General features: G+C 45.0%; 1 protein-coding gene across 2 annotated transcripts in view; it reads left to right on the top strand.

The window, feature by feature from the left end:
* Positions 1-22,688, top strand: part of TSPAN2 (tetraspanin 2) — a 44,665-nt gene extending 21,977 nt beyond the window's left edge. For both annotated transcript variants that reach the window (XM_058660096.1, XM_004581880.3), the window contains exons 3-8: positions 6,821-6,918; positions 8,287-8,361; positions 9,884-9,982; positions 11,100-11,171; positions 16,110-16,193; positions 22,354-22,688. In XM_058660096.1, the coding sequence (XP_058516079.1) occupies positions 6,821-6,918; positions 8,287-8,361; positions 9,884-9,982; positions 11,100-11,171; positions 16,110-16,193; positions 22,354-22,419 (494 nt within the window). In that variant the 3' untranslated portion in view covers positions 22,420-22,688. The remainder of the gene's footprint in view (positions 1-6,820; positions 6,919-8,286; positions 8,362-9,883; positions 9,983-11,099; positions 11,172-16,109; positions 16,194-22,353) is intronic.
* The last annotated feature ends 3,346 nt before the right edge of the window (positions 22,689-26,034 follow it).

Below are 26,034 nucleotides of genomic sequence, written 5' to 3'. Positions count from 1 at the left end.
CGGACGGAAGATCTTTCTCTCTGTCTCTCTTCCTCTCTGTATATCTGACTTTGCAATAAAAATAAATAAATCTTAAAAAAAAAAGAAAAGTGAGTCTCCTTCTTCATGTCAGTGTTGCTGTTTAGATTTATCTGTTTTTATTGGAAAGGCAGATCAGATTTTCAGAGAGAAGGAAAGAGAGAGAGAAAGATCTTCCTTCAACTGGTTCACTCCCCAAGTGGTTGCAAGGGCTGGAACTGAGCCGATCTAAAGCTAGGAGCCAGGGGATTCTTCTGGGTCTCCCACATGAGTGCAGGCGTATTGCTTCTCAGGCCACACGAAGAGAGCTGGATAAGAAATGGAGTAGCCAGGACACAGGACACAAACCAGCCCCCATACATGTCAGTGTTTACCTGCTAGTGTGGCAACCATCAGACCTAGTGTCAGTCTAGTCGGAGGATTCCTGTGCTGAAGCCTGCACAAACACTCCTGACTCTTTCCTCATCTACACCAAAGCAAGGTGCACATTGGCTGAGATTGGAAGTGCGGGCTAGTGTGTAGTATCCCATTGTGGACGTATCCTTCAAGAATCACAGAAACCTGTTCACATCCATGTGAGAAAAACAGATGTGCCTGAAGAGTCCAGGATTGGTACTCGGCTCAGAGGTGCATGATGTGGCCAGGATCAAGTCTGCAATCACCCCATTGCCTTGCCGTCCTGGGGCTCCAGTCTTGGGCAAATTTCCCTTCAGGTGAGGCAGTGGCTGCCAGTAGCTCTAGACACCATCTCCAAAGTACTCACAGTGAAGGAACATGCTTCCTTCATCCCAGCTGGCCCACCTGGTGCCCCAAGCCCAACTCACCTCGGCATAGGGTCTGACGCCCATCCCGGTTGCTCACTATGGCCAGTCACTGTGGACTTCAGCCTGGGCTGTGTGCCTGCCTTGCAACTTGAGGGGAGCCAGCCCTCTCAGACTATCTGGGTTCAGAATAGAGGAGACTCATTTATCCAACAGATAAAAAGAAATGAATCCCTAGTAGGGGGAAATAATGATCTTCAAGCAGGGCCTGACTTCGGTGGCATGGAGCACAGATGTGGATCTTCCCACTTTAGTTCTTTCTCAGCCACATCTGTCCTCCTTGCTAAGTCAGCCTCACCAGGGGCAGGCAGTGACGATGACGGTGGTCAGGGCACAGAGTCTAGGGAGGTGGATAGCACAGAAACCTAGCACAGGCAGAAGAAGGTGACGAAGGGCCAGACCGTTAAGCAACCGGAGCTGGTGTCTATTGTGGTTTCCCTGCTCTTCCTGGTAGGGCTCCGTGGAGGAAGCAGGTGGGCTGACTCCAGGCCTGCTTGTGCCCTGAGTCCCAGGGCAGCCTCTCTGGATGGCAGCAATGAGATGTCTCCATGATGTCACAGACCGTTTCTCCACTCCACAGATGACTGCTGATAAACATAGAAAGCAAAACACATGTTCACAAAAGTTATTATTTCTTTCCTCATTAAATAAGCCTCCAAACAAGAAAGAGACCTTCTCCCTAGCAAGGAAAATAAGAGGGACATATGTAAGGATACAAGCATGGATATAGAGTTTGCAGTGTAAAGCAGAGGACATTGCAAAGGAAGCTGACCCAGAACTCTGCAATATATGTCTTTACTCCTGAATAAAAGTAGGACTCCCAATAAATGTTAGAACTCTACATGACCCTACTATGTTTTTTCTACATTTGCCTTCACTTCACACATCATGATACATTTAAATAGCAGAAAGCTAAGCCTGTGGCTTGTTCTGAGGGATTGACATAATACTGTAATTGAGATAATACAGGGAAAATGGTGGGAGGGGGAGGTGGAAAAGGGTGAAGGTGTGGGAAAAAAAATAGTTTAAAAAATAGTAAGGAAACTTTTAGAAAACCATATAAGGTAGACCCAGGTTTTGCAAACACTTACCCCATGTCCATGGGTCCAGTACACTATTCTCTATTAGCAATAGGTTCCAGGTCCACCCATTGAACTCTTATCACCACTTTGTTGGAGAGTATCCTAAATGGACTTGGCACATCCAGCTGGTGCTTCTGGAAGCCAGGTCTCCCAGTCTTGAGTCCCACCTCTGCAGGGAACCTGTGGAGGATGCCTTGTCTCACGCCTTGCTTCTGGGCAAGTGAGGGTGACTCTGGTGAGAGGAGTGATCTCTGCTCTGGGGGTGATTTCCTCCCTGGTCCCCTTGCTCCTTCCTTACTGTTGGAGAGATTTCCTCCTGAGATATGGATCTGAGCATGGCTTCCAAGCCAGGGAAGCAGCAGATCGCAGGCCAGGGCACGGGGTCCAGAACAGGGACAGAGGGTGCCCAGACTACCTTACAAGGACTTCTTACAAGGACTTCTGGGCTGAGGCCTGGGGAACAATCCTGGGTCTCTGTGTTGTCTGGTTGCTAGGGTAGTGGAAGGAGAGCCTGGCAAGACTGGAATTGGCACGGCTTGGTGGCTCGGGGCTTCCTCTACCCTCTTCACTCCAGCTTTCAGCAAACACCTGTCTTGGAGATCCCAGACACCTGCCTGGCTTGCTTCCTATTACACCCTTGTCTGACCTGCCTCTGGCATTGGGTTTACCCTTGAGGGTCTTGTTCCTATGTGTACAGAGCAGGAAACCACTCCTTAGCCCCTGGAAGGCTGTGAAGAATGTGCCGGAGCACATGAGGTCATGTCTGGGAGAAGAGGATGTGAGCAGGTTTCTCCATCAAGAGGTTGCCCACACAAACAGGAGCCCCTGGGCTTTCCAGGGTCACGGCCTAACTGCAGCTGGCTCTCCCTGCTGAATTACAAGTCCCACAGCCTGACTTTGGCCATGGCCACAAGTGGCATGGAAGGAAAGTGTTTCAAGACTGAACATTTGGGGCTGGCTTGCCTTTCTAAAACCTCTGACTCACTCTGGTAATATTTTGTTGCCTCTAGGTTCTCAGGGGTACCTGACAGCCATGGTGTCTGGGTCCATTCTGTTACTTGCAGTGTTGACACAATTTCTTCAAAGCATTTTTACAAGTTAGCGTAGACAATTCCAAATCTCACTACTGAAGAGTAAGAGGATCTACCTAAAGTTCTGGTTGGCAGGCTTGGATTTCTGGCTGCAAGCTCTGAGCTTTCAGAGGAAAACAGGAATCATTCATTCTAAGACACCTCAAGCACAGTCATCCACAAAGAAGGAAAACAGATTTTTGGCAAAGCAAGCCACTATCCTGAGTTCCTACAAACAATATAGGTGTGAGTTAGGGTAGGGGTGCCCACATTGGAGCAGATGCCTCCAGAACCGTGGCAGTTCTGCTCCCCACCACCTGGGCAATCCTAGGTACAGGACTTCATTTCTCTGTGTCTCAGATTTTTCAGTGGGGACAGATTACCATGGTTGAGATCTGTGCCTGTTGCGGGGTGAGTCCTTGGTGAAAGTCAGTGGCTGTTTCTACTCCATGGGGGTCATCTGGGGAAAGGGTCACCTGTGAGGGACGTGACTATGTGGGAGAATCCAGACAGAAAGGGTCAAGGAGTGGCTCGGATGCTTCTGAATCACAATGAGAGACTGGTGTTGTATAGCATGGAGGCTTCTCAATACATTAGAGATGATGGCTGGTAAACGCCACCTAGAGCAGGCCAAGCCACCAAAAAGCAGTGGTAACTACGGTGGGCTTCCAAGGCACATTCGATGCTTACCACAGGACTCGGTCCCTGAGAGTTGTTGGTCTCCATCGTTGCTATTTAGAGAGAAACTCGGGCCCTCTCTCTTCCCATTCACTGAGCCCTGTCCTCTCTGCTAGATGTTTGTATACAGGAGTCCTTTCATATCCAAAGCTTCCACATCTGCAGAGTCAAAGCCAACTTCAGATCAAAGAAGTTTTAGAAAAACAAAAACAAACCAACTATGCATTTACCATGTACAGATTTTTCTTGTTATCATGCAGTATTTGAATAGTAATTACATTGCATGGAATATTGTAATTGGTCTAGAGATTACCTAAATCACACGGAAGGATATGCATAGGAGCATAGGATCAGTACAGTGCAGCACTTTTCTGTAAGGGACTTGAGCATCTGGTAGGTCAGGTGGCTCCCTGGAGATGGAGGGCTGTAATGACAAGCATACTGGGCAATTGGATGGCTGGAGAGAACAATTATTTTCAGATTATGCAAAACTATCTGCTGCCAAAAATTTTTAAAAAGAAAGAGCCACTAAAATCATAATCATACCAATATCATGTCCCTAAAAAGAAGGGATGGTTGATTTATTGATTTGTTGATTTTTATTTGGAAGGCAGAAGAGTCCGATGGAGATATCTTCCATGTGCTGTTTCATTCCCCAAAAGTCCAAAATATCCAGAGCTGGACCAGATCAAGGCCAGGAGCTTGGAACTCAAGTTAGGTCTCCCACATGGTGACAGGCACCCAGCCACCTGAGCCATCACCGCTGCCTCCCAGGCTGAGCATTAGCAGCAGGTTGGAACTGCAGGGAGAGCCAGGACTCAGCCCAGGCTCTCTGATTTGACATGCCCTCACCGCCAGGCCGAACAACAACCACTCTGGGGAGACATTTTAAGAGAAGTTTATACCAACAGGCCATTTGGAAGCCTCCCTCTCTTATTGCTATGCTGATTGAAGTGATGTTCCTAGCTTAAACATCAAGTATCCAGGAGAAAAAATAGCAATGATAAATGTGTTGGGGAAGAAGGTGTTCTGAGAACAGCTCTGGTTGGTAGCATGTCCTAGCAGTGAGTGGCACTGCCAAGCCCAGCTGGTAATGATAAACAGGCACTTACCCAGGGTTTTTCCCTTTTCAAGCCAAGATAGCTAGAATTCAGCAAACATGAGGGATTTGGGAAGTAGGTTAGACATTTGCCACGTGTGCTGCTATGGGAGGCAGACAGCTCCACAGAATGCATCTTGGAATTAAACTGTGGCTGCAAGTGGTTCATCAGCGGCTACACTGGGAGGGCCAGGCCATTAAAAGACCTTATGCTGTGTTAGGATCCCATCTTGAACAGGATTCAGCAGGTCCAGAGAGTTTTGCCACTCTCAGAATTTTCTCTCCTCTCCCCTGTGAGGAGTGTGGAGCGGGAATCTACCCTTAGGCCACAGGGTCCACCCAGCAGTCCCCTTGCCTCTACCCTCTCCTTGAATACCAAAAACACTTCTTTGGCTTACTCCACCAAGGAACCAGGAGGTGATAGGTCTGAAAGAGCTTTGAAAAATAAAGATATTTTTGAAAACAATAAGGTGTTTTAGCTGTGGGGCCAACACTTATAATTAATGTGCAGTTCTTTTAGAGAAAAGGGAAAGGGAGGAAGGAGCTGAAGAACAGGAAATAAATAACTTCCCTTGGGCCAGAGAGCACAGGGCTTCACCCAAGCCTGAGAAAGTCCCCCGTGACAGCCCTAGGCGCTGCAGGAAGCCAAGCAGCCTGGCCTGGACCTCTCTGTCCCCCAAGCGCTGCCAGCAACCCAGGGAAGCCCCAGGAAGCACCCTGAGTGCCGAGCTCAGGGCTTCCCTGCCGGTGGGTGAGGGTGGAGGAGGACACCAGCCCTCAACCTCGCAGCTCCCCAGCCAGTGGCAATGGTTTCCAGGTGACTCATAGGAGTAAAATGCAAAATATAAACTGGAAGCTGTTAACTCCATTCCAAACCAGTCAGGTGCCAGGGCCTGCATTGTGTTCTCACTTATCTTAGGATCTGAGGCGGAAACACGACAAGGCTGGGCTTTAGTTCTCTCGGCACAGCCAGAGTCCCAGCCTGTCTGTCCCCTTCTTCCTCCAGGAGAACAAGTGTTCTGGGCTTTGACTTAGGGAACAGATGGTATTCCCACCCGTGTTAGGGCTGCAACTGCTGCAGAGAAGCTGGACGGAGTCAAGGCGAGGAGGGGCTCTGGCGTCCGAGGCCCATGGCTGTGTGCCTTCAGCTCTGCCCAGCCCCAGTGCTGTGCCCTTGGGGACTATCAAGGGCCCCTGCTGCTGGTCCAGTTTTTGTGTCAGAGAACTAGGGACAATAAGAGTCCCTACATCACTGAGTTGTTCTGAAGACTGAATCACTAAACCTGGCCCAGGTGCTTAGAACACCAGCTAAACACAGGCTCTCAGACTGTAGCAACGAGAGTGCCCTGGTGGATGGTGCCATGTCTCCTGCCCTCACTGGCTGTTCACATGTAGCCCTGACCACCTCCTGTGTGCCCAATTTCCATGGCATTGCCCCCTGCAGGTGAAAATTCAGCTGAAAATTGTGCCTCCTTGGTGTGACCTTTGCCCCTCTCGCTTAGCCTCCCTCTCTATCTGCCCACTCCAGCTCCCCCACCAGTGCCTGGACAGACAGGAGCTCCACTTCCCTTCCTCTGCACGTGCCCTCAACACTTCTCAGAGGTGCTGACAGCCATTGACTTCAGAGCACAGTGAGAGGCCTGAGAGCTCAGAAGAAAGGGCTGGGACTGTGTTCCAGGCTTTGGCTCCTGACCATGCGTGGGCTCAGTTTCTGAAACTGCAGGTGAACGGTGACACCACCATCTTTGCAAGGACGCTTGAAAGCTCCCGGCGTGACAAGATTGCCTGAACTTCTGGGAGGAGGACAGATGTTGTCCCCAGTCCTTGTAGCCTACGTGACTTGAATACCTCCTGCCTCGGCTATCCTCTAGCTAATAGGGTCTGTGTGTGCAGGTGTAAGAGCTTGGGGGGTGCATGAGGCACTCAGCAAGCACCCACCAAGCACTTCCCATGGCATTGTGGACCCACATGGCAGTAGAGGACATATGGCTGGTGGTGCTGGCATTTGCTTAACTGGGCTCTAAACAGTCGCCCTTAACCCCTTTCCTGCAGGCCTGTATGTGCTGGTTGGAGCCGGCGCCCTGATGATGGCCGTGGGCTTCTTTGGATGTTGCGGAGCCATGCGGGAATCACAGTGTGTGCTGGGATCAGTAAGTGGTGCCCGGGGAACAAGAAGTGGGTTGGGAGAGAAGAAAGGGATTTGATCTGAAGAGGGTTGGAACAACTGACCCGTAGCTTGCCCTCTGAACCCCCCACCGTTAACCTGGGAGCATGGCATTACTCCATCTCTGTAAGTCTCACTGTTTTGATCACTTCCATATGGAGACTGTGATCTGTGCGCCCGCCTCCCGTGGGAAATGTGAACCGCGGAGGTCGTTCACGTAAAGATGTGCTGGAAGGAAATTGCACTAAGTGCTCGAGAGGCAACTCAAAGAGTTCCAAGCTTATATGGTTATCTTCTTAGAACTGTACCTAAGAGACACATGAAATCTGTTCTCCATCAATAACAATTTTTAAAATTTTAAAAATGTTTTAAATGAGAAGCTTTTCTGTCTTAAATCAATAATTTAAGCATCCCTATTTGGAGCAATTTTCAGAGACTTCTGCTTAAGAAAAAAAAAAGTCACTTATGCTCACTGCCAGTGGAAGCCAAAGAGAAAGAAGGAAGAAGAGGCGCAAGGCTTGAGAAACCCTGTATTTCTTGGGGTGGGCACTGGGTGGGCACTTGGGGTAGGCGGCACGGTTTTGTGAGCAGCCTCCCCCGTCTCCTTCCTCACTGCAGGCTTTGGGTCCTGTAACTTCAGCTACTGCCTCCGATCCCTTGCTCTGAACATCTGTAACTTGTTTCTGCAGTAATCCTTCTTCTCTTCTTTTCTTCTCCCAACCGCTCAGCATCTGTCTGTCTCATTTATCACTTGATCACTTGACTTAGTTTTGTCAGAGAAAACCCAACAGAAACCTATGCAGCAAGATACCACACACACAGCATCCCAGACCATGATGTCCCAGTGTCTCAAGGCCCACCCTTACCCAAGCCTGGGCCTCGTCAGTGCCTCTCCTCTCTGTCTCCTGGCCTTATTTGTAACTTTCCAGAGTTCTTCCTCTTTGTCAGGGCTGGATTGAGCATTTAGAGGCCAGTAACTGTTCTAGCTGGTGGGACTTCCATTACACTATCTAAAAGCCTTGCTCACGTGCCTTTACTCATGTGTCCAACTCCGATTCCAAAATACGGTCGTTGTCAGCAGCGGCCTGGGACTCTTATCCCAGCACCCAGAGAGTAACTGACACAGAATAAATTGCTCAATAAATAATGTCTGAATGACTGCATTGCATGAAAGTGACTCAGCTGTCACCTAAAGGACAATGAGGGGCAAATGACAAATGCTCCCTGCTGTATCAATTCAGAATAATAGCCTTGACCGCTGTTTGCCAGTGGAACTCACATTCAAAGACCGAACACATTAAATACATTGAAAAGGTATTAAATGAATGAAATTAGTATTTTCTCTCCTCTACAGTTTTTCACCTGCCTACTTGTGATATTTGCTGCTGAAGTAACTACTGGAGTGTTCGCTTTTATAGGCAAGGGTGTAGTAAGTAACAATTATTTCTAATGTTTTCTGATTAAAGCATTTCTTTTCATGTCAAAGCATATGGTAATATCAATACCTGTAATGTTATTGCAAACCAAGTGACCCTTAACTCATGGAGGAAGCAGAACTTTTACACTCAGTGTAGTGTGCACATAGAGCTTGTGTGTATGAAAGTGTACGCTTCAATCTTTCCGGGGAAATTGTTCATAAATTTCATTCAATTTATCAAGTGGTCCATGCTAGTTTTAAACAGATCTCTAGTTTAAGATGCTCCCCAATTTGAAAAACAAGGTAGGTTAGGTGACAGACATACGAGAAAGCCATGAAATCCCTCATTAGTTTGTTGTTAATGGTCGGCCACGACAGAGGCCTCAGAGAGTGAGTCCCGACCTGCTGTCTGCTAGTGAAGAGGAGGTTTCAGTCTGCTGCCCAGCTCCAGATGTGCAGAACAGGACAGTGGAAGAAGTCTCGGAGAAGTGGCTGTTACAAGGGGAGTACACACTGTGGGCAGAGAGCAAAGGAAAGGGAGGGGAGGGGAATGGAACCTTGAGCTAACTCCCTCAGGCATTCGTGTGCCATGAACGTACTTTAGATGGAAATATGATGAACATGTAGAATAAGTCAGAGTCAACTCACTTGAAAGTTTTCTGAAGTAGTTGGTGATATTCGTGATCTTAGAACCTTTTGAGATGTCTACGGTTTGGGGGGGAGGGGTCACCTGTCCTAATACCAGAAAAAGCATTCTCTAAACTTCATATGATATCTCAGTAAGAAAAATTTCCTTGTTAATGAGCACCTTTTAAAAAAAAGGTTTATTTATTTTCACTGAAAGACACCTTTATGGAGGGACGGAGAGAGAGATCTTCCATTCATGCTTCACTCCCAAAATGACCACAATAGCCAGAGCTAAGCCAATCCAAAACCAGGAGCTTCCTCCAGGTCTTCCACACACCAGGACCCAAGGGCTTGAGCCATCCTCTGCTTTCCCAACCCATAAGCAGGGTACTGGAGAACTGGATCTGGAGGGGAGTAAGCAGGACTAGAGCTGGCCCCATGTGGGATGCTGGCACTATAGGCAGAGGATTAGCCTGCTCAGCCAACATGCTGACCCTGATCATGAACATGATCTTTTAAAAAGCTTGTCACAAGGTGACTTAAGTCCTTCCTGCCAGTGAGGTACAAAGATTGCATAGGTTCCAACCCTGGTTGTGCCTCAGAATCATTTGAGGGGAACCCAGAAATCGGGCTCAACTGATGCAGAAGCCCCAACAGCTTAGGGAACCTGCGCTCTGGTACATCTGGCACATCCATAAAAATGTTCTAGCCTGGTGTGTCCTTCCATCCTCCAAAGTATCGTAGGAATTGGGCTCTGTTATTGGCTCCACCCATGCCTAATTAGCATAAAATGCAGATAAACCTTTGAAAGGCGTTGTTTTTGAAAATACAGAAGAGGAGATTTTCCTTTGCGGAGGCAGTGGAAACCTTCCACTCACTGGATTCTCCATCTCCTGTATGTTTTCAGGCCATTCGACACGTTCAAACCATGTATGAAGAGGCCTATAATGATTACCTGAGAGACAGGGCAAAGGGAAATGGCACGCTCATGACCTTCCACTCAACAGTGAGTAACTCTGCTTCTTTCTGGAAAATCATACCTTCCAAAGATGACATCTGATCCCTCTCGCTAATTGCCTGCACTGATAATGAAAATGTGTTCAGCAAACATGAGCATCCGCGTCCTCTGCCAGCTCGAAGCAGAGACGTGGTATATGCTGTTTCTAGAACACAAGACTATTCTGAGTCACAAGCACAGGTCAGGTCGTGTGCACAAAACACAAAGAAGGCAGCCCACATAAATCCTAGGCTCTCTCAGAAGACAGTATTTTGGCATAGGGACCTTTCAGCCACGGAAGCCCATTTGTCCCTGCAGCTGTACCACCTACCGGCTGTGGGATCTAGGACAGATCCTTGCCCCCGCCCCCAATATCCACTCTGCTATCCCATGTGTAAAAGGAAGGAGGCACAGGAAAGAGCTCCTCTCCCTTCCAGAACATTCTGAGGGAGCATGCTATCAGTGGAGCAGAGTCTCATGCGGTTCATCACAGGAGGCTTACAGGGCCATGGGTGCTGCCCTAGTCACTCTGATTTCTACAGCTGGGAACTCCTGGGTCTTGTGTTTTCAGGTACCTCCTCATTCTCCCTGGGGACAGTGATCTTGGAAGGCTCCCACTGTATCTGGCCCCAGCTACCCCAAGGACGGCAGGTGGCACACAGGTTCCGTGTGTCACGTCCTGAGACAGGCACCTGTTTCCTGGCCAGGCTTCAGGTCGGGACTTTACTTCTCCCATCCCTCCCAGACTGCTGGCGGTTTATGAGCCCAGCCCCAGCCTCATGAACTGCCAGCTCCTCAGCAGCTTCAGTCACTCCCAGTCGGAAAGAGGCCATCTAGAGGCCCCAACTCTTAGCTAAAAAACAGTAATTCACAAAGACACTGTCAATTAGCTCCTTGCCTTGTTTGGATTGCCTTGAGTCATTTCCTATCATTAAACTCAGATGGCTCTGGAAGAGCCATGTTCTTGTTTTGCCCGTTTGTGTGGCCCTTTGCTCTCTTTCTAGAAATAGCAGCTCGTGGTTGCTTTGCCATCTCGGCAGCCCTGGTGCTGCGGAGGGCGCTGCTCAGCCATGGAGCTCATGCTTCGCCCTCTTGCACCCTGAAATTTTCTTTTCTGCCTCTCTAGTTTCAGTGCTGTGGAAAAGAAAGTTCTGAGCAGGTGCAGCCCACGTGCCCAAAGGAGCTTCCGGGCCACAAGGTGAGCTTTGACTGGGGTGCTGATCCTACCTGGACTGGAAGGTGATTTTGGACCCCCTGCAGACTGGGAGGCTCAGATTCTGCCTCCAGGGGGTGGGTTCTGGGGGCCCCCTCTTCACTGGCTACTGTGGCTTGCTCTACTCCATGTAAAGCAAGCAAAGGAAGGCTTCATTATGGTCTCCTGGTACCCTGGGAGTGACGTTAGCAGACTTGCCAGTAGATGTCACCTGCTTAGAGTACGACTATGGCCAGGGCTGGGGGGTGCACGCTGAGCAGTGTCACCCTACACCTCCCCATGGGACTTACAGCACATGAGAGTGTCATGTACAAAGTGCTGTGTGTTAGGCATCATACTAAAGACATGGCCCCTTGCCTCAGCAGCCTTGTAGACAGGTCAAGGGCAACGAGGATGTGCAAGAAGTCTTCTCAGGGCATTGTAGAAACAGAGGAGTTAGGAAAACTCTTCAGGAGACAGAGCCCTTCAGCTGTGTTTTAACAAGGGAAATCACTGCAGACCCAGAAAGCAACAAGTGGGGGCATGGCGGTGCAAAGCTACAAGAAAACAGGGACGTAGAGAATGGTGAGTGATGTTTTGGGAGAGGTCAGCCAAGGCATGGTTCAACAACCGGAGGCTTGCTGAACATAGTCCTTGTTGCACTACAGAAAGAGTATCTGGACTCATGGGGCCAAAGTTAGAAAGGAGGAGGTTGGAGCCCAACACAGGCAGAGCACTTAGGTGGCACTTGAGACCACCCTGTGAGAGAGGATGAAGGGCTAAGACAGCTCACCCAGAGCAGGTAGATACAGAATAAGCAATGAGCTCAAGAGATGCTTGGAAAGTAAAACAAAACTGATGACTGCCTGTAAGGCAAGAGAGAGGGGGCAGAAGCTAAGAATTCCAGATTCCTGCTGGGGTGACCAGATCAAATGAGCAGAGACTCCTCTCCCTAAGGTAGAAAATGAAGTGAATGAATATCTCTCTGTGTGATCCAGTTTCTGCTGTAGGTGTCTGTGGGTTTCACAGATGCCTGTGGACCTGTGATAAAGACAGATGTATGAGTCCTTGTGTGTTGGTAGTAGCAATAGAGCCCAGGGGAGTACATGAGATCTCCCAGTCAGAGTGGGTAAATTGGAGCAAGAGTAAGGTCTCTCACTTCAGGGGTCAGCTGAAGAAAAGAAGCCAGAACAGAAGCCTAAGGAGAAGGTGTCAGAGCCAGGGAGAGTCCCAAGATGCTGCTGACGTGGAAGCTAAGGGAGAAGCTGGATTGCCTGCAAAGCCAATGCTAGCCAGAGAACCAGTAAACACAGGCTACACATGGCCTGCTAGATTTGTGTCTTTGCGGATTATTAGTGACCTTTGCTACTTGGCTGCAGGGGATTAGTCAGGAGAAAGCACAGACAAAACATGAGACAAGAGGGAAATATGAGACCATGGAGGCCATGCAAGATGCTCCCCAGCAGCTGACTGCAAAGGGTTGGGTGAGATTTTAGTGCCCCCTTGTGTCCTGAGTCTCCCACTGAACACCATTGGAAATGAACAAGACACAGCATTATCCTCGGTGCATGCCTGGTTTCCTGGTGCTCACCTGGGGAGCTGTGGAAAGCAGAATCCAGGATAGGATTTTCACTTGACCAGTTTGCTCCAGGAGTAGTATGGACAATTGAGAGGAAATGAATGGTTTAGACTAGGAAAACAAATCAGAGAGACTTATCCTTGTTGTCTGCCACAAGACATTAACTGGTACAACTTGCAACGGGTGTCAGGAATGGGGAAGAGAGGCCTTGTCTAAAGGGATGTCTACAATGCCAGGGACCAGTTAGACACCCAAGCAGGGGGGTCCCACCGCTGTGTTTCAGCCGCACCACCTATATAGTTGATGGTGCCATTTATTCATTGGAAGAGGAAAGGAGACAGAGCCATTACGGAAAACAAAATGAGCACTGTGTTTGACATGGCGACTGTGAGAGCCTGTGGAAATATCTAATAGGCATTTTTGGAAAATATGGTTTGTGACTCAGGAGAGAGGTTGGAGTTTCAGTAATTTGTGGGAATTGTGTTAGTCACTTTTCCATCATTTTAGCAGAATTTCTGAGGCTGGGCACTTCAGAATGGGAAGACGTCTACTTAGCTCACAGTTCTAGAGGTTCAAGGGTGTGGGACCAGCATTCGCTTAGCTACAGTGAGGACCTCATGGCAGGTAGCATCACAGTGGGGGGGAAGTCCATGTGATAGGGAAAGGTCAGTGACCAGCAGAAATCCAATGACAACTGGGATCCCACAGGCCTGGGTCAGGCTCTTCAACAATCCCCACCATGACCTAGTGAACTCCCACCTCTTAATGGCTCCCCTGCTTCTTAATGTCACCACACCAAGGACTGGACTTGTAACACAGGAAACTGTTGGGGACAAACCACATACAAAGAATAGAAGGAATCTTAAGGTTATACATATGAATTGACCTATTTGATCTGGAAAGAAAGAAGACCAAGAATAGAACACGACATTTAAGGGTAGGCAGAAGAGGTGAAAAGTAAGGAAAGTGGGAAAGACACCAATGTAAGAGAAGGAGCAGGAAGTGGTCACCAGGGCCAGGTGTTGCCACCAAGAATAGCTCAGGATTTTCTGGCTACCTGCCCATGACATGCACTGTGGATACAAAAATGGATGGGAAGTTCTTAATCCCTGGGACCTTGAAGTCTGATGCAAGAAGTAAGCACAGCAATACACAGAGTGCAAGAATAGAGATGTGCATGGAGCTGTGAAAGAGCAGAGGGGAAGCGCCCTCAGAGAGATCAGAGGCTGGGGGAACTGGTGAAGGGCTGGCTGGAGGGGAAGCCTCCATGAAATCTTCAAGTCTGCATAGAGGGACAGCATATGCAATAGTACATGGGCAGAAAAGGGGATGGTTTAGGTGGTAAAAGCCCAAGAAGGCCTACTGAAATAACTGCCGGAAGTCTGGCAGGATGCAGCCTTTAAGGAGTCATTGGTGAGGGGTGTGAGGAAGGGAGTGAAGCCAGAGCTCAGGCTGCAGGAAATGAGACAGGAAAGTAAAAAAGCTGCCTTTCAAGCAATTTAGTTTCAGTCCTGGATATGAAAAGGCAGTTCATAAAAGACAAAATCCAAATTATCATCAAGCACATTAAAATTGTAGGTAAAGTTAGTCTTAAGAGTTAGCAGCCAATTAAAGTGAAGAGGCCACACCCGTTGAACCTGTGAGAGTGACCAAGTGTTCCGTGCCTTAATAGCCATATGCTAATATTAATAGAATGATGTGAGAGTAAGCTTGTTCAGAGAAATCAGTGCAATCATCTTAAAGATCAGCGTGGCTGTGCCAGACTATAGCATGCCAGGCCATGCCCTGTGATCCAGAAAGTCTGCTTTTCTGAACTTATTCTAAGGAGAAGGAATCAGAAATGTGAACCGAGATTTGTGTACAATCATGCTCTCTAAAATATTATTGTTAAGAACAAAATATTGATCATTAATATGTAACGGTAGGAGATTGCTTAAATTAAATTATGGTCCACCCATATCACAAAATGTTTTGCAACCAAGAATCGCAGTTTCGAAGAACTTTTAGTGCAAGGGTTGTTTGGTTAGTGTTAGGTTAAAGAACTTGAGCGCCATGTCCATTGATGAGTGGTAGTAATGATGACGGAGTTGGATGGGACAAGGTAATTGGCAGTACAGGCTTCTGAGAAAATGAGAGGAAGGAGACCTGGAAGAGCGAGGGTGAGCTTTCCATGGAGAGGGGCACCCCTGCAGCTGCTGGGGAGGAAAAGGCGTCAGGCCTGGTGCCACTAGTTCCTTTCATAGTTCATTCCCTAAGACAAGGGAGGGGACATCTCTGCGTCTACACAGGAATGCTGGGACAGTTGCCACCAGAAACTGGAAGGTCGCTATTTCTTTAAGCAATCTCCTGCTGCCACAAGTTGACGATCTTCCAACATTTTGTTCTTTAGGACACCATTACCACCACTGAATAAGAATCTGTCAATTCCCATTTTCCCCAGTGAGTTAAGATTCTCAAACTTGAATGAGAGTATATTATCAAGACTGTGTGTGAGTCTGTGTCACTCTCGAAACAGGAGTGACCCGGGTGCTGAAGAAGCCCTGTCTTCTGTCTGTACCTCCAAGACCCCATTCCAGTGTCTGGCGCAGGAACTAACTGTTGAGGGAATGAATGATAATGAGCTTTGGAGACTTGAGAACACAGTGTTTGCTGCAGCTTCCATCACTGTCAGATTGAGCTAGCTGCCTGTTGACAGGGACCTGAGCAGCACGATTGAGTGGGAGCACACCTTCATTTAAGAGGGACCCAAGTAGAAGCTTCTGAAGTTCAAGAAACCAATGGTGGCTATAGGGTACCTGTTCTGCTCTCTGTCCAATATCGCTCCTCCTCCACTGCCCATTTGTGGACACAAGGACAGGGATCCAGGCAGCCCAGCCCAGCAAAAAAAGAAGAGAATGGTCTTCTGACTTCCAAACTTTGGGTTTCCTTTGTTTAAGCGCATCCAGTACAGGCTTTCAGCTGTCTACTCTACCTAATAAATGGATCAAGTACATAGAAAGCTTTTCAACCTATCAGTGACAGTACAAAATGAACACTTGTTATTTAGGGATGTTTTACTTATTTTTCTTTGTAAATGCCACAGATTCCACAGCAATAGCTTATTTCTTCCAACCAGATTTCACTGTTCTGAAGTAACCACTGGCCTAAATAGGCATATCCTAACAAAAGGAAAGGATTATTTTTTTTCCCAAACTATGCCTTTGCTTTAAGGCTGTCAGGATGGTATTATCCAAGGGGAATGGTTTACATATGAACAGAAGCTAACATGGCTAAACTCCAGGATGATCTGTAAAGAATGAATGAATTGGATCATGGTTATGATTCACACATTTTCTTATTTATTATCGGTTTTTCCCCCAAAACAGAATTGCATTGACGAAATTGAAACCATAATCAGCATAAAGCTTCAGCTCATTGGAATTGTTGGTATTGGAATTGCAGGTCTCACGGTGAGCAAATTTCAGAATATAACCTTTTTTTACTCTCTGAGATGTCTTGAGCCTATTCATTTTGTTTCTCTTCAAGAGTGATGTGAATTCTCAGGAATGACAAAGTCATTTGTCCACAGCACATCTTCTAAGAGCAAATCTAGTTAAATATATCAATACTTAGTTCTCTAAAATGTAATCCAAAGATTTAATTTTACTGAATTATGGCCTTGAGTTGATTATTGAAATGACTTCCCAGTCTAACGCCACCAATTTTAATCTAGACAGGTGTTTTTCAACTCTGAATCTCTTCCCACAGCTAGACATTTAAAATAACAGGATACAAGGTTAATCAATCTCACCTGTCGATTGAAGAGGTCGCACAACATAGTGATGAATGTGGCAAGCTCTGGCATCACCTGGTTTGGAGTCAACTCATGGTTCTACTACCCACCAGCCTTAAAATTGTACAAAACTTTCCTAGCTTCTTCAGGCCTCAATTCCTATGGAAAATGGAAATTTTAATATACCAACCTGATAGGATCGTTGTAAAGATCAGATGAGACACTATAGGAGTGGGCGTTGTTGTGGCTGCATTTTTTTTTAGTCTTTTCTTTTATTATTCATTAATTACATTGTATTATGTAACACAGTTTCATAGGTATTGGGTTCTCCCCACCCCTCCCCACACCCTCCCACCATGGTGGATTCCTCCACCTTGTTGCATAACCATAGTTCAAGTTCAGTTGAGATTCCCTCATTGCAAGCTTATACTAAACATAGAGTCCAGCATCTTATTGTCCAGTCAAGGTCAACAGCTTCTTAGGTATACCCTCACTGGTCTGAAGACAGAGCCAGCAGAGTATCATCCCGATCAATTAAAAGCTCCAACATACCATCAGCAAAAATTTACATCATTATGGAATTAATTGACATAGCAATGAGTAACCAATATGTTAAAAGTAAATGCTAGTTCTTAACCACATTCTGTGACCATCTCATTGACATTTCAATTTTAGTTTATACACAACATATAACATACATAACATAACATGTTATACATAACATCATATCTTCTTAAATTAAGGCAAACATGTGTTATTTAACCTTTTGGGATTGGCTCATTTCCCTTAACATTATGGTTTCCAGTTTGGCCCATTTGGCCACAAAGAACTGCATTTTGTTTTTTTTAATAGCTGAGTAGTATTCCATGGAGTAGATGAACCATAGCTTTCTTATCCAATCCTCTGCTGATGGGCATTTTGGCTGCTTCCATGTTTTTGCAATTACTGATTGTGCTGCTATGAACATAGGAGTGCATGTTGGTTTCTCATAAAACAAGTGTTCTGGATATATTCCTAGGAGTGCTATTGCTGGATCATACGGTATGTTGAATTTGAGTTGTTTGAATATTCTCCATACTGATTTCCATAGAGGCTGAACCAGCCTGCAGCCCCACCAGCAGTGGAGTAGGGTTCCCTTATCCCCGCAACCTCGCCAGGAAGTGTTGTTGGTGCTTTTATTCATGTGGGCCAGTCTTACTGGCGTCAGGTGGTACCTCATTGATGTTTTAATTTGGATTTCCCTTATTGCCAGGGAACTTGAGCATTTTTTCATATGTTTATTTGCCATTTGGGTTTGTTCCTTTGTGAAATGTCTGCCCATTTCCCATGCTCATTTCTTGAGCGGCTTGTTTTGACATTTTGGTTGTTTTGTAGCTCTTTGTATATTCTGGAGATTAGCCCTCTCTCACCTACGTAGTGTGCGAAGATCTTCTCCCATTCTGTGGGTTGCTTTTTTACTTTGTTGATTATTTCCCTTGCTGTACAGAAGCTTCTTAGTTTGATGAGGTCCCATTTGTTTATTCTGGTCTCGATTTCTATTGCCTTTGGTGTCCTTTTTAGGAATTTGAGACCTACCCCTAGATCTTGCAGAGTATTTCCAACATTTTCTTTCAAACGTTTGAAGGTTTCTGGATGTAGGTTTAGATCTGTTATCCATTTAGATTTGATCTTAGTGTATGGTGACAGATGTGGGTCTATCTTTTGGTTTCTGCAGGCTACCAACCAGTTGTCCCAACAGCATTTATTGAACAGATCTTCCCATTTGCCTGGATTATCGTTTGTCTTTTTGTCAAAGATTATTTGGCTGTATCTGTGTGGGTTCCCTTCTGGTGTTTCTATTCTGCTCCATTGATCTTCCTCTCTATCTTTGTGCCCATAACAGGCTGTTTTGATAACCACTGCCCTATAGTATGTCCAGAGGTCCGGAACTGTGATTCCCCCTGCTAACTTCCTGTTCTTCAGGATGGTTCTAGCTATTCGTGGTTTTTCGTGTTTCCAGATGAACTTTTGAATCATTGTTTCCAGTTCCATGAAGAATGTTTTGGGCAATTTGATTGGGATTGCGTTGAATGTATATATTGCTTTTGGCAGTATAGACATTTTAATGATATTGATTTTACCTATCCAGGAGCATGGGATGTTACTCCATCTTTTGAGGTCTTGTTCAATTTCTTTTTTAAGCAGATTGTAGTTTTCCTCAAATAGGTCTCCTACATTTTTGGTTAGGTTTATTCCCAGATACTTCATACTTTTCTCTGTTATTTTGAATGGTATCTTGCTGGTTAAATCTTTTTCCATCTTGGGGCTGTTTGCATACACTATGGCTATTGATTTTTGTTCATTAATTTTGTACCCTGCCACTCTACCAAACTCTCGTATAAGTTCTAGCAGTCTCTGTATTGAGTCTCTTGGTTCTTCTACATAAAGAATCATGTCATCTGCGTATAGTGAAAGCTTGACTTCTTCGTTTCCCATTTGGATTCCTCTGATTTCTTTTTCTTGTTTTATGTCCTCAGCAAGTACCTCTAGGACTATGTTGAATAGCAGTGGAGAAAGTGGACATCCCTGTCTTGTTCCAGATCTCAGTGGGAAGGGTTCCAGTTTTTCTCCATTCAGTATGATGCTGGCGTTGGGCTTTTCATATATTGCTTTGATTATGTTGTGGATTTTTCCATCTATGCCTACCTTTGGTTAGGGTTTTTAGCAGGAAGTGGTGTTGGATTTTGTCGAAAGCTTTTTCTGCGTCTATTGATACTATCATGTGATTCTTGTTTTTCAGTTTTTGGATGTGGTGTATCACATTTATGGATTTCCGAATGTTGAACCATCCCTGCATTCCAGGGATGAATCCTACTTGATCCGGATGAATGATCTGTCTGATGTGTTTTTGAATTCTGTTGGCTAGGATTTTGTTGAGAATCTTAGCATCAATGTTCATCAAAGAGATAGGTCTGTAGTTTTCCTTCTCTGTTGGTTCTCTGTCTGGTTTTGGGGTTAAGGTAATGTTGGCTTCATAGAATGAGTTTGGAAGGGTTGCTTCCTTTTCAATTGTTTTGAAGAGTTTGTAGAGGATTTGGGGTTAGCTCTGTTCGGAATGTTTTGTAGAATTCTGTAGTGAAGCCGTCTGGGCCTGGGCTTTTCTTTGTTGGAAGATCTTTAATCACTGATTCAGTCTCTGCTTCAGTTGTGGCTGCATTTTTAAGCCATTGCTTGACATCTGCATTCTATGTTTGGAGTGCCAAGTCCTGAGTCCTCTGCCCTGACTCAGCTTCCTGCTAACGCAGACCGGGAGGCAACAGATGATGGCCCAAGTGCTTGGTCCCTGCCACCCATGCGGTAGACCCAGATGGAGGACCTGGCTCCTAGTTTCAGCCTGGCCAGTCCTGGCTGTTGCAGGTATTTGGAGAATGAACCAGGAGATGGATGTTTGTGTGCGTGTGCGTGTGTGAGTATACCCGCGTGTGTGTTGCTCTGCCTTTCAAGACAAGAAAGTAAACAAAAACAAAATAAATTGGGTATTACTCAGAAAATATTACATGAATTTATTCCTGTGAGTGTGTGTGGCACATACACTACTCAATGAATGCCAGCTCTGTTCCTACACCCAGAATTCAGTCAAAGGAACTAACATATGAGAAGGTGTGTGGCGAGGGACCTCCAGGCACCTGCAGGGGGATCCCCACTTCTAAAACACAAAGGAAGAATGTGGGGGAAGAAGTGAAACCAGCGAAAGAGTATGGACAGGTAGCTGGTGGTGACCTGGGGAGGGCCTCAGGTCCACATGACTGAGAGCTCTCTGTGCCCTTTTGAGGGACTGGCCTCCATCTTCAAGGAGCAGGAGCCTCTGAGCATTGGAAGGGGCTCTGTTATAACATGGAAGAGCAATCGGAGGGGTAAGACAGGGATCATGAAGACCTGCTAAGAAGTGATCAGAACCTTTTTCTGTATTTAAAGCAAAAAGGTAAGACAGTGGCCATGAATGCTCTGCTGAGAATAACCAACTCTAGGAACACATCCAAGTCCTCCACCCACCTGCTCGGGTGTTCAGCCAATTACAACTCAGAGACTCCCAAAAACAATCCTGGGGCAAGAGGTCTGAAAACATTCTGCACAATAGAGACATCAGATCAACTCCTACAATCTCAACGAATGAGCAGCCTGGAGGCCATCCCACTTAACCTCTGACAGCAGCAGGCCGAGACAGGAGTGCAGCCAGAATGAGGGTGATCGTCCCACATCAGCACCCTCACTCACCCTTTTCTTTTTAAGGTGAGAGTTGCACTGTATAATCAGTGAACCAAATGTCCATTAGGTGTCTCTCCTATTACACACCAGGACTGAGTTCTGTTAGGCAGAAGCCTAAAATCCTGCTCCTGGCTCCAGCCTTACAAGTCTTCCCTTACCCATTCAAAACAGTTGGTCATTCATGCCTTTGTTGATGCTGGGATTTGCAGATCCCAGTCTGACTTCTCAGGATAAAATGAGGAGAGAGCCAGGCAATTATGATAGAACTCACATTGATAAAGGCTTGTTCACTAACATCTTGCAAGGGACTCAAGTGAGCACAATGTCACCAAAATGCACTTAACAGTGTCATGTCCCCCTTCTGAAACCCTTGTGATGACATTAATCCTAAAGAACACAGCAGGCTAAGCTTGAAATTATTCCCAGTATGCTGCAGCATAGCACCTGCTTTGGGTGCTAAGCAGGAGTCTTATTTTAACCCCAGTTAATTCACCATTTTTCTGTCCACGTCATAGAACAATGAGTACTTTAGTTTTTATCCCTAGTTATCTCCTAAAGGAATGTAACCTGTGAATCTTCCCGCAACTGAAAAAGCATGTGCGTGTGTGTTTGTGTGCATGCGTAAGCCCAAAGTTTACATGTCAGCTGCTTAGTAGTACTTATTTCAGAATCATACTCGTAAACATGAAATAAATTATAAATTCCAGTTAATCTCTTTTTTGTAATTACAGAATTATGTTTTTGCTGCTGTTATAGTAGAACAATTTTTAAATGTCATCTTGAAATAGAACCATGTAGTTTAACTGCTGGTACAAGGGTAAATTAACACTTAGGAAAAAGGAAACTGTTCATACCACAAGTGTATTTTAATGAAAAGTTGTTATACACATTTTTCAAAACATTTATGTGTATAAAGATATCTAGGGTTAACCTGAAATGTAACACCCCCAAATCAGGACTGTATTGGTCTTTCACATCTGTAAGAATCTTTTTGTAAGTTGGACACAGAGCGCCTTTCTTACATCAGAACCCCGTTGCTTGTTCATAATAATAGCAAGTAAACCCCAGGAAGAGTTGACATGGACACCTTTGCTCAGTAGCCGTCATCAAGCAATATATAGAAAAGTGGCATTTATAATTTCTTTTTGTTTGAAAGGCGGGGGTAGGAGATGGAGATCTGCTTGTTCACTCCCCAAATGGATTCAATGGCACAATGGCCCAAATGGCTCCAGTGGCCCCAGGAGCAAGGACTGGGCCAGGCTGGAGCGAGGAGCCCAGAACTCCGTCCATGTCTCCTGGGACCCAGATACTTAGCGCATCTTCTTCTGTTTTCTCAAACACATTAGCAGGTTGCTGGATTGGAAACAGAACAGCTAGGACTTAACTCAGCACTCTGATATGCAATATCTGTAACACAGACGTAGCTTATTTCAGTGCGACACACTGGCCCTCCCACCCCAATGATATTTCTAATGAATAATTATTGGTTATAATTGTTTGTTAACTTGGGTTAGTTCCCTGGGCAGTGTGTCGAGCTGGTGATGAGTTCACACACATTGCAGGTCCCTAACGAGTGGCTCCCTCTGTTTCAGATCTTTGGCATGATATTCAGTATGGTCCTCTGCTGTGCGATACGAAACTCTCGAGATGTGATATGACAGCACTACTTCTGCACAAAAGCCACAACCCAGAGTCTTGCTACTAAATGTCACCGTGGCTGTCTTCCAGCTCGTTTTAACATTCAACGGATGTTAGGTTCTAAAAGAATTTGCTGTTAGTTGTACATTTGCACATGTGTGTATGTTTGGCTCATTACCCATTTGCCCCTTGAGTGAGTTCCTATGTGTGTTGACTGAGTGCCTATTCACATGTGATTTGAGTGTTTCTGGTATATGCATTACACACAACAAAATTTGTTTGCTGGGAATTTCTGATTCTTGTTATCTAAGAATAACCTTTTTCACTACCAGAAAAGAAATCCAAAAAAGCCTTGAGAAACTTTTAATAGTTGGTTATTCAAAAAAAGTTGATAACACATCAGCTTCTCAGATCATAGCCATAGGAGGTTAGAGACAGAGAATCCAGGGGTTTCTAGTCAGTGCAAGCAACAGGCTACAGAAGTGCAGAGCTGATGCAGGGTCAGGGCTGCCTGTGTCCATGTTGCTGTAGGAGTTTCCTAGGGTGTTTCCACATACATGCTCTCCCTCCCCAGAATACAATCAATGATAGTTTTAGAACTAAACACATCCGCAGAACTAAATACAGCATGGAAAATCTAATTTGAATAAGTCATGCTTTCCTAATATTTAAAAACACAAACCTCCCTCTGGAAAGAATACTCACTCAGACAATCATGTACCCTGTAAGAGTCGGTGCTTTTTGGACTTAAACACACACACACACACACACACACACACACACAAAGTGAACCCCAGGCAGTTGTCTTACACAAAGACATGTAAATATTGATTGCTTTGTAATTTTCCTTTTATGGATCTGATCTGAACTACTGCCACCCTCACATCCTCAAAGGGGCTTATTTTTTTCTTAGATTCGTCTCTGTTTCTCCAAATGGAACAGCAGAAAAACTAAAGCAAGAGATCTGGCAGTTGCAAATTGCAAGAAAGAGACTTTTTCCTGGCATTGTATCTCTGAAATACCTCATAACTCAAGTTTACATATTTTCCTGATTTTTTTATTTTTCCTATTTATTCACCTAGAGATTTCTCCTTCGTAGAATAAGAACTGAAGTTTTTGCCACCCAAAACAATTAAAACACAGTACTTCATAATTCAAGTATTATGAGAATTTTTGACCAATTTAAAAAAATAAAGTATCTTAGTTGTATGCATGGCACAGATGCAGGTTAAGGAAACAAAAATAGTTTTCTGCATACATCACACACACACACACACACACACACACACACACACACCAATGTGTTCTTTCTGTGCAAGTCCTCCATGAAAATATAACTTTGTTTTATTTTTTTCTCTTATACTTGGTTTCGAACACGTAAACCCAAAGTTAGAATCTAAAGGAGTGTATTTATCAGTAGTCTTAATAACCTGTTATTTTAATACAACATGGATTTTTTAATTGCATTTTTAAAGACCACACAAAAGTGAATGTGTAGGGGGGCTTCGGAAATCTCCAAGTGTGCTTCTTCCATGTGTCTCACTCCCACAGAGAACCGCACTCCTTGTTCTGCCAGGCTTGTTACCACCACAAACTGAGTGATACATGGCTACTTCACTGTGTCTATAGACACAATTAACTTAAGACAAAAATCACTTCATGAAATAGATATCTGTGCCCCTCGCCCCCAGAGCTGACAAATGCAGTCTGCAAAGTAAAGGACAGTCAGTCCATCTCCTAATAGCTTTAGTTCATCTGCCTCCCTGGAGGCTGGGTTAGGCCCAAGCAAATACTCAGGTTCTTTCCAGCTCAAAATTAGCTCGGGTTCTACAAAAGAGAGCTTCATTTCCTCTAGGAGTGAGAAACCTTAAAAAAAGTCCAAAATAGTGAAAAGTAAAATAGTAGAAATAAATTCATTTTTTTAAATATTTTTAAGTGGGAGAGTAAGGATCTATTCCAGAGATAATTAGCATGGCCCTCTTGGAAGTGAGCTTTCCAGAATATGTGCCATGGGTAGAGGTATAGAATTCCACCACGGCGTGTGAGTAGATTTTATATTTGCACATTCACAGAGATCAGATAAATAAATATGTGCGTGTGTAAGTATATAGATACAGGCCTATCTATATAGAGATCTATAACCCCTATATATCTTGAATATATATATATATCTTGAGTACATATATGTTGAATATATACAAATGTTATCTGAATATATGTATACACATTTGTGTGTGTATGTAAGTGTGTGTGTGTACACATACACATATATATAAATTTTGGGTTGTTTCTGTTTTTCTGAACTAATTTTGTGAGAGAAGTCCCAAACATTTTCTTAGCCCTGTACTGCCAAGGCATCAAATTAAAACTTCTTAATGATGAAATACTTTATTTCAAATTAAATTTTCTATGTACCAGAATTGTTTGTTTGGTTTGTCTGAAAAGCCTCTTACAGCTTTCTATGCACTTTCACAACAACTTATCTAAAAATCTAACAACATATTCATCCAAACAATGTAGTCAAATATGAAGCAGAGTGGAACCCTACTGTAATGCTCCTGTTGGCAGCCGGGCTTACAAGCAGCACCCTAAGGACTTTCAGGCATGTAGTTGTATTTCACTTCACATTCTTTCACCCAAATTATCCTTCTGTTCTCTAGATTGGCCGTTTAGTCACCTGTGGTTTCATCTGTAAGATGGCGAGCAGATGTCAGGTACAACATGGTCCCCCAGCAACCAGTGACAGTAGCTATTTCCCTTTTCTTGTGAGCTGTGCCGACAGGCTTGGGCAGGTGAGGATGAAACTGCGACAATGGATGCAAAGGTGAGAGTATTTTCTCCCTTCTGAAGTGAATTCATAAACCTTCTAGCACAGGCCAGCAGTGTCTTCTGCGGTCCAGGGTGACCACTGGAGCTTCAGCAGGTGGCTGCTCCCACTCTGATTTCAGTACCTCCTTCCGGCAACCATTCCTGGGCCCTTGAAGCTACTGGATGAATTGCGCCATCTTAGTCAGGGCTCATCACAATGAAATTTATGAAGATATATTTAGAGATTGACAAAAACTACTTTTTTCAACATGACTTCATTTTTTTCCATAAAGTATGCCTGTAAGGTATTTATGTCAGGGTCCTTTGGAAGGTGAAAGAGCTACACAAATCCAGAATGTAATTGTTTTTGTTGTGTTCTCACTATAACTACAAAGGCTGAACACATCCCAGGAATCTGCTGTACAGATGGCTTTTTCCCGGGAACCTGAAAGCATGAGGCGTCAGGTAACGTGTCCTCAGCTTTGCAAAGCACACACCACATTGATTTCATAGAGGATTTGCTAATGTGGCAGAAAACGTTTCAAAACTTTGGGCTTCAGTATGTTTTGGAGTTGAATATTTTTTTCCTGTATAATATAAGATGTTTTTATTTATATTAAAAAGAAGAAATATAAGCTGAAGTAATAATCAAAACAGAAATGCACATGTGGCAGTTAGTGATAATTAGCTATTGTTATAATTATTATACTAATGCTCAGGTTTTTAAATTATACAAGTTTTCTAAAAATCATACTTAGCCGGAGATACTCCTAGAGGAGGCAATTTCCTACTTGAACATATTCATTTGTTGCTAGTTTTTGACACAT

This window comes from Ochotona princeps, chromosome 2, assembly GCF_030435755.1.
Source record: "Ochotona princeps isolate mOchPri1 chromosome 2, mOchPri1.hap1, whole genome shotgun sequence".
Taxonomy (NCBI): Eukaryota; Metazoa; Chordata; class Mammalia; order Lagomorpha; family Ochotonidae; genus Ochotona; species Ochotona princeps.
Note: the sequence above shows the minus strand (reverse complement) of the source record. Positions and strands in the feature narration are given on the sequence as shown.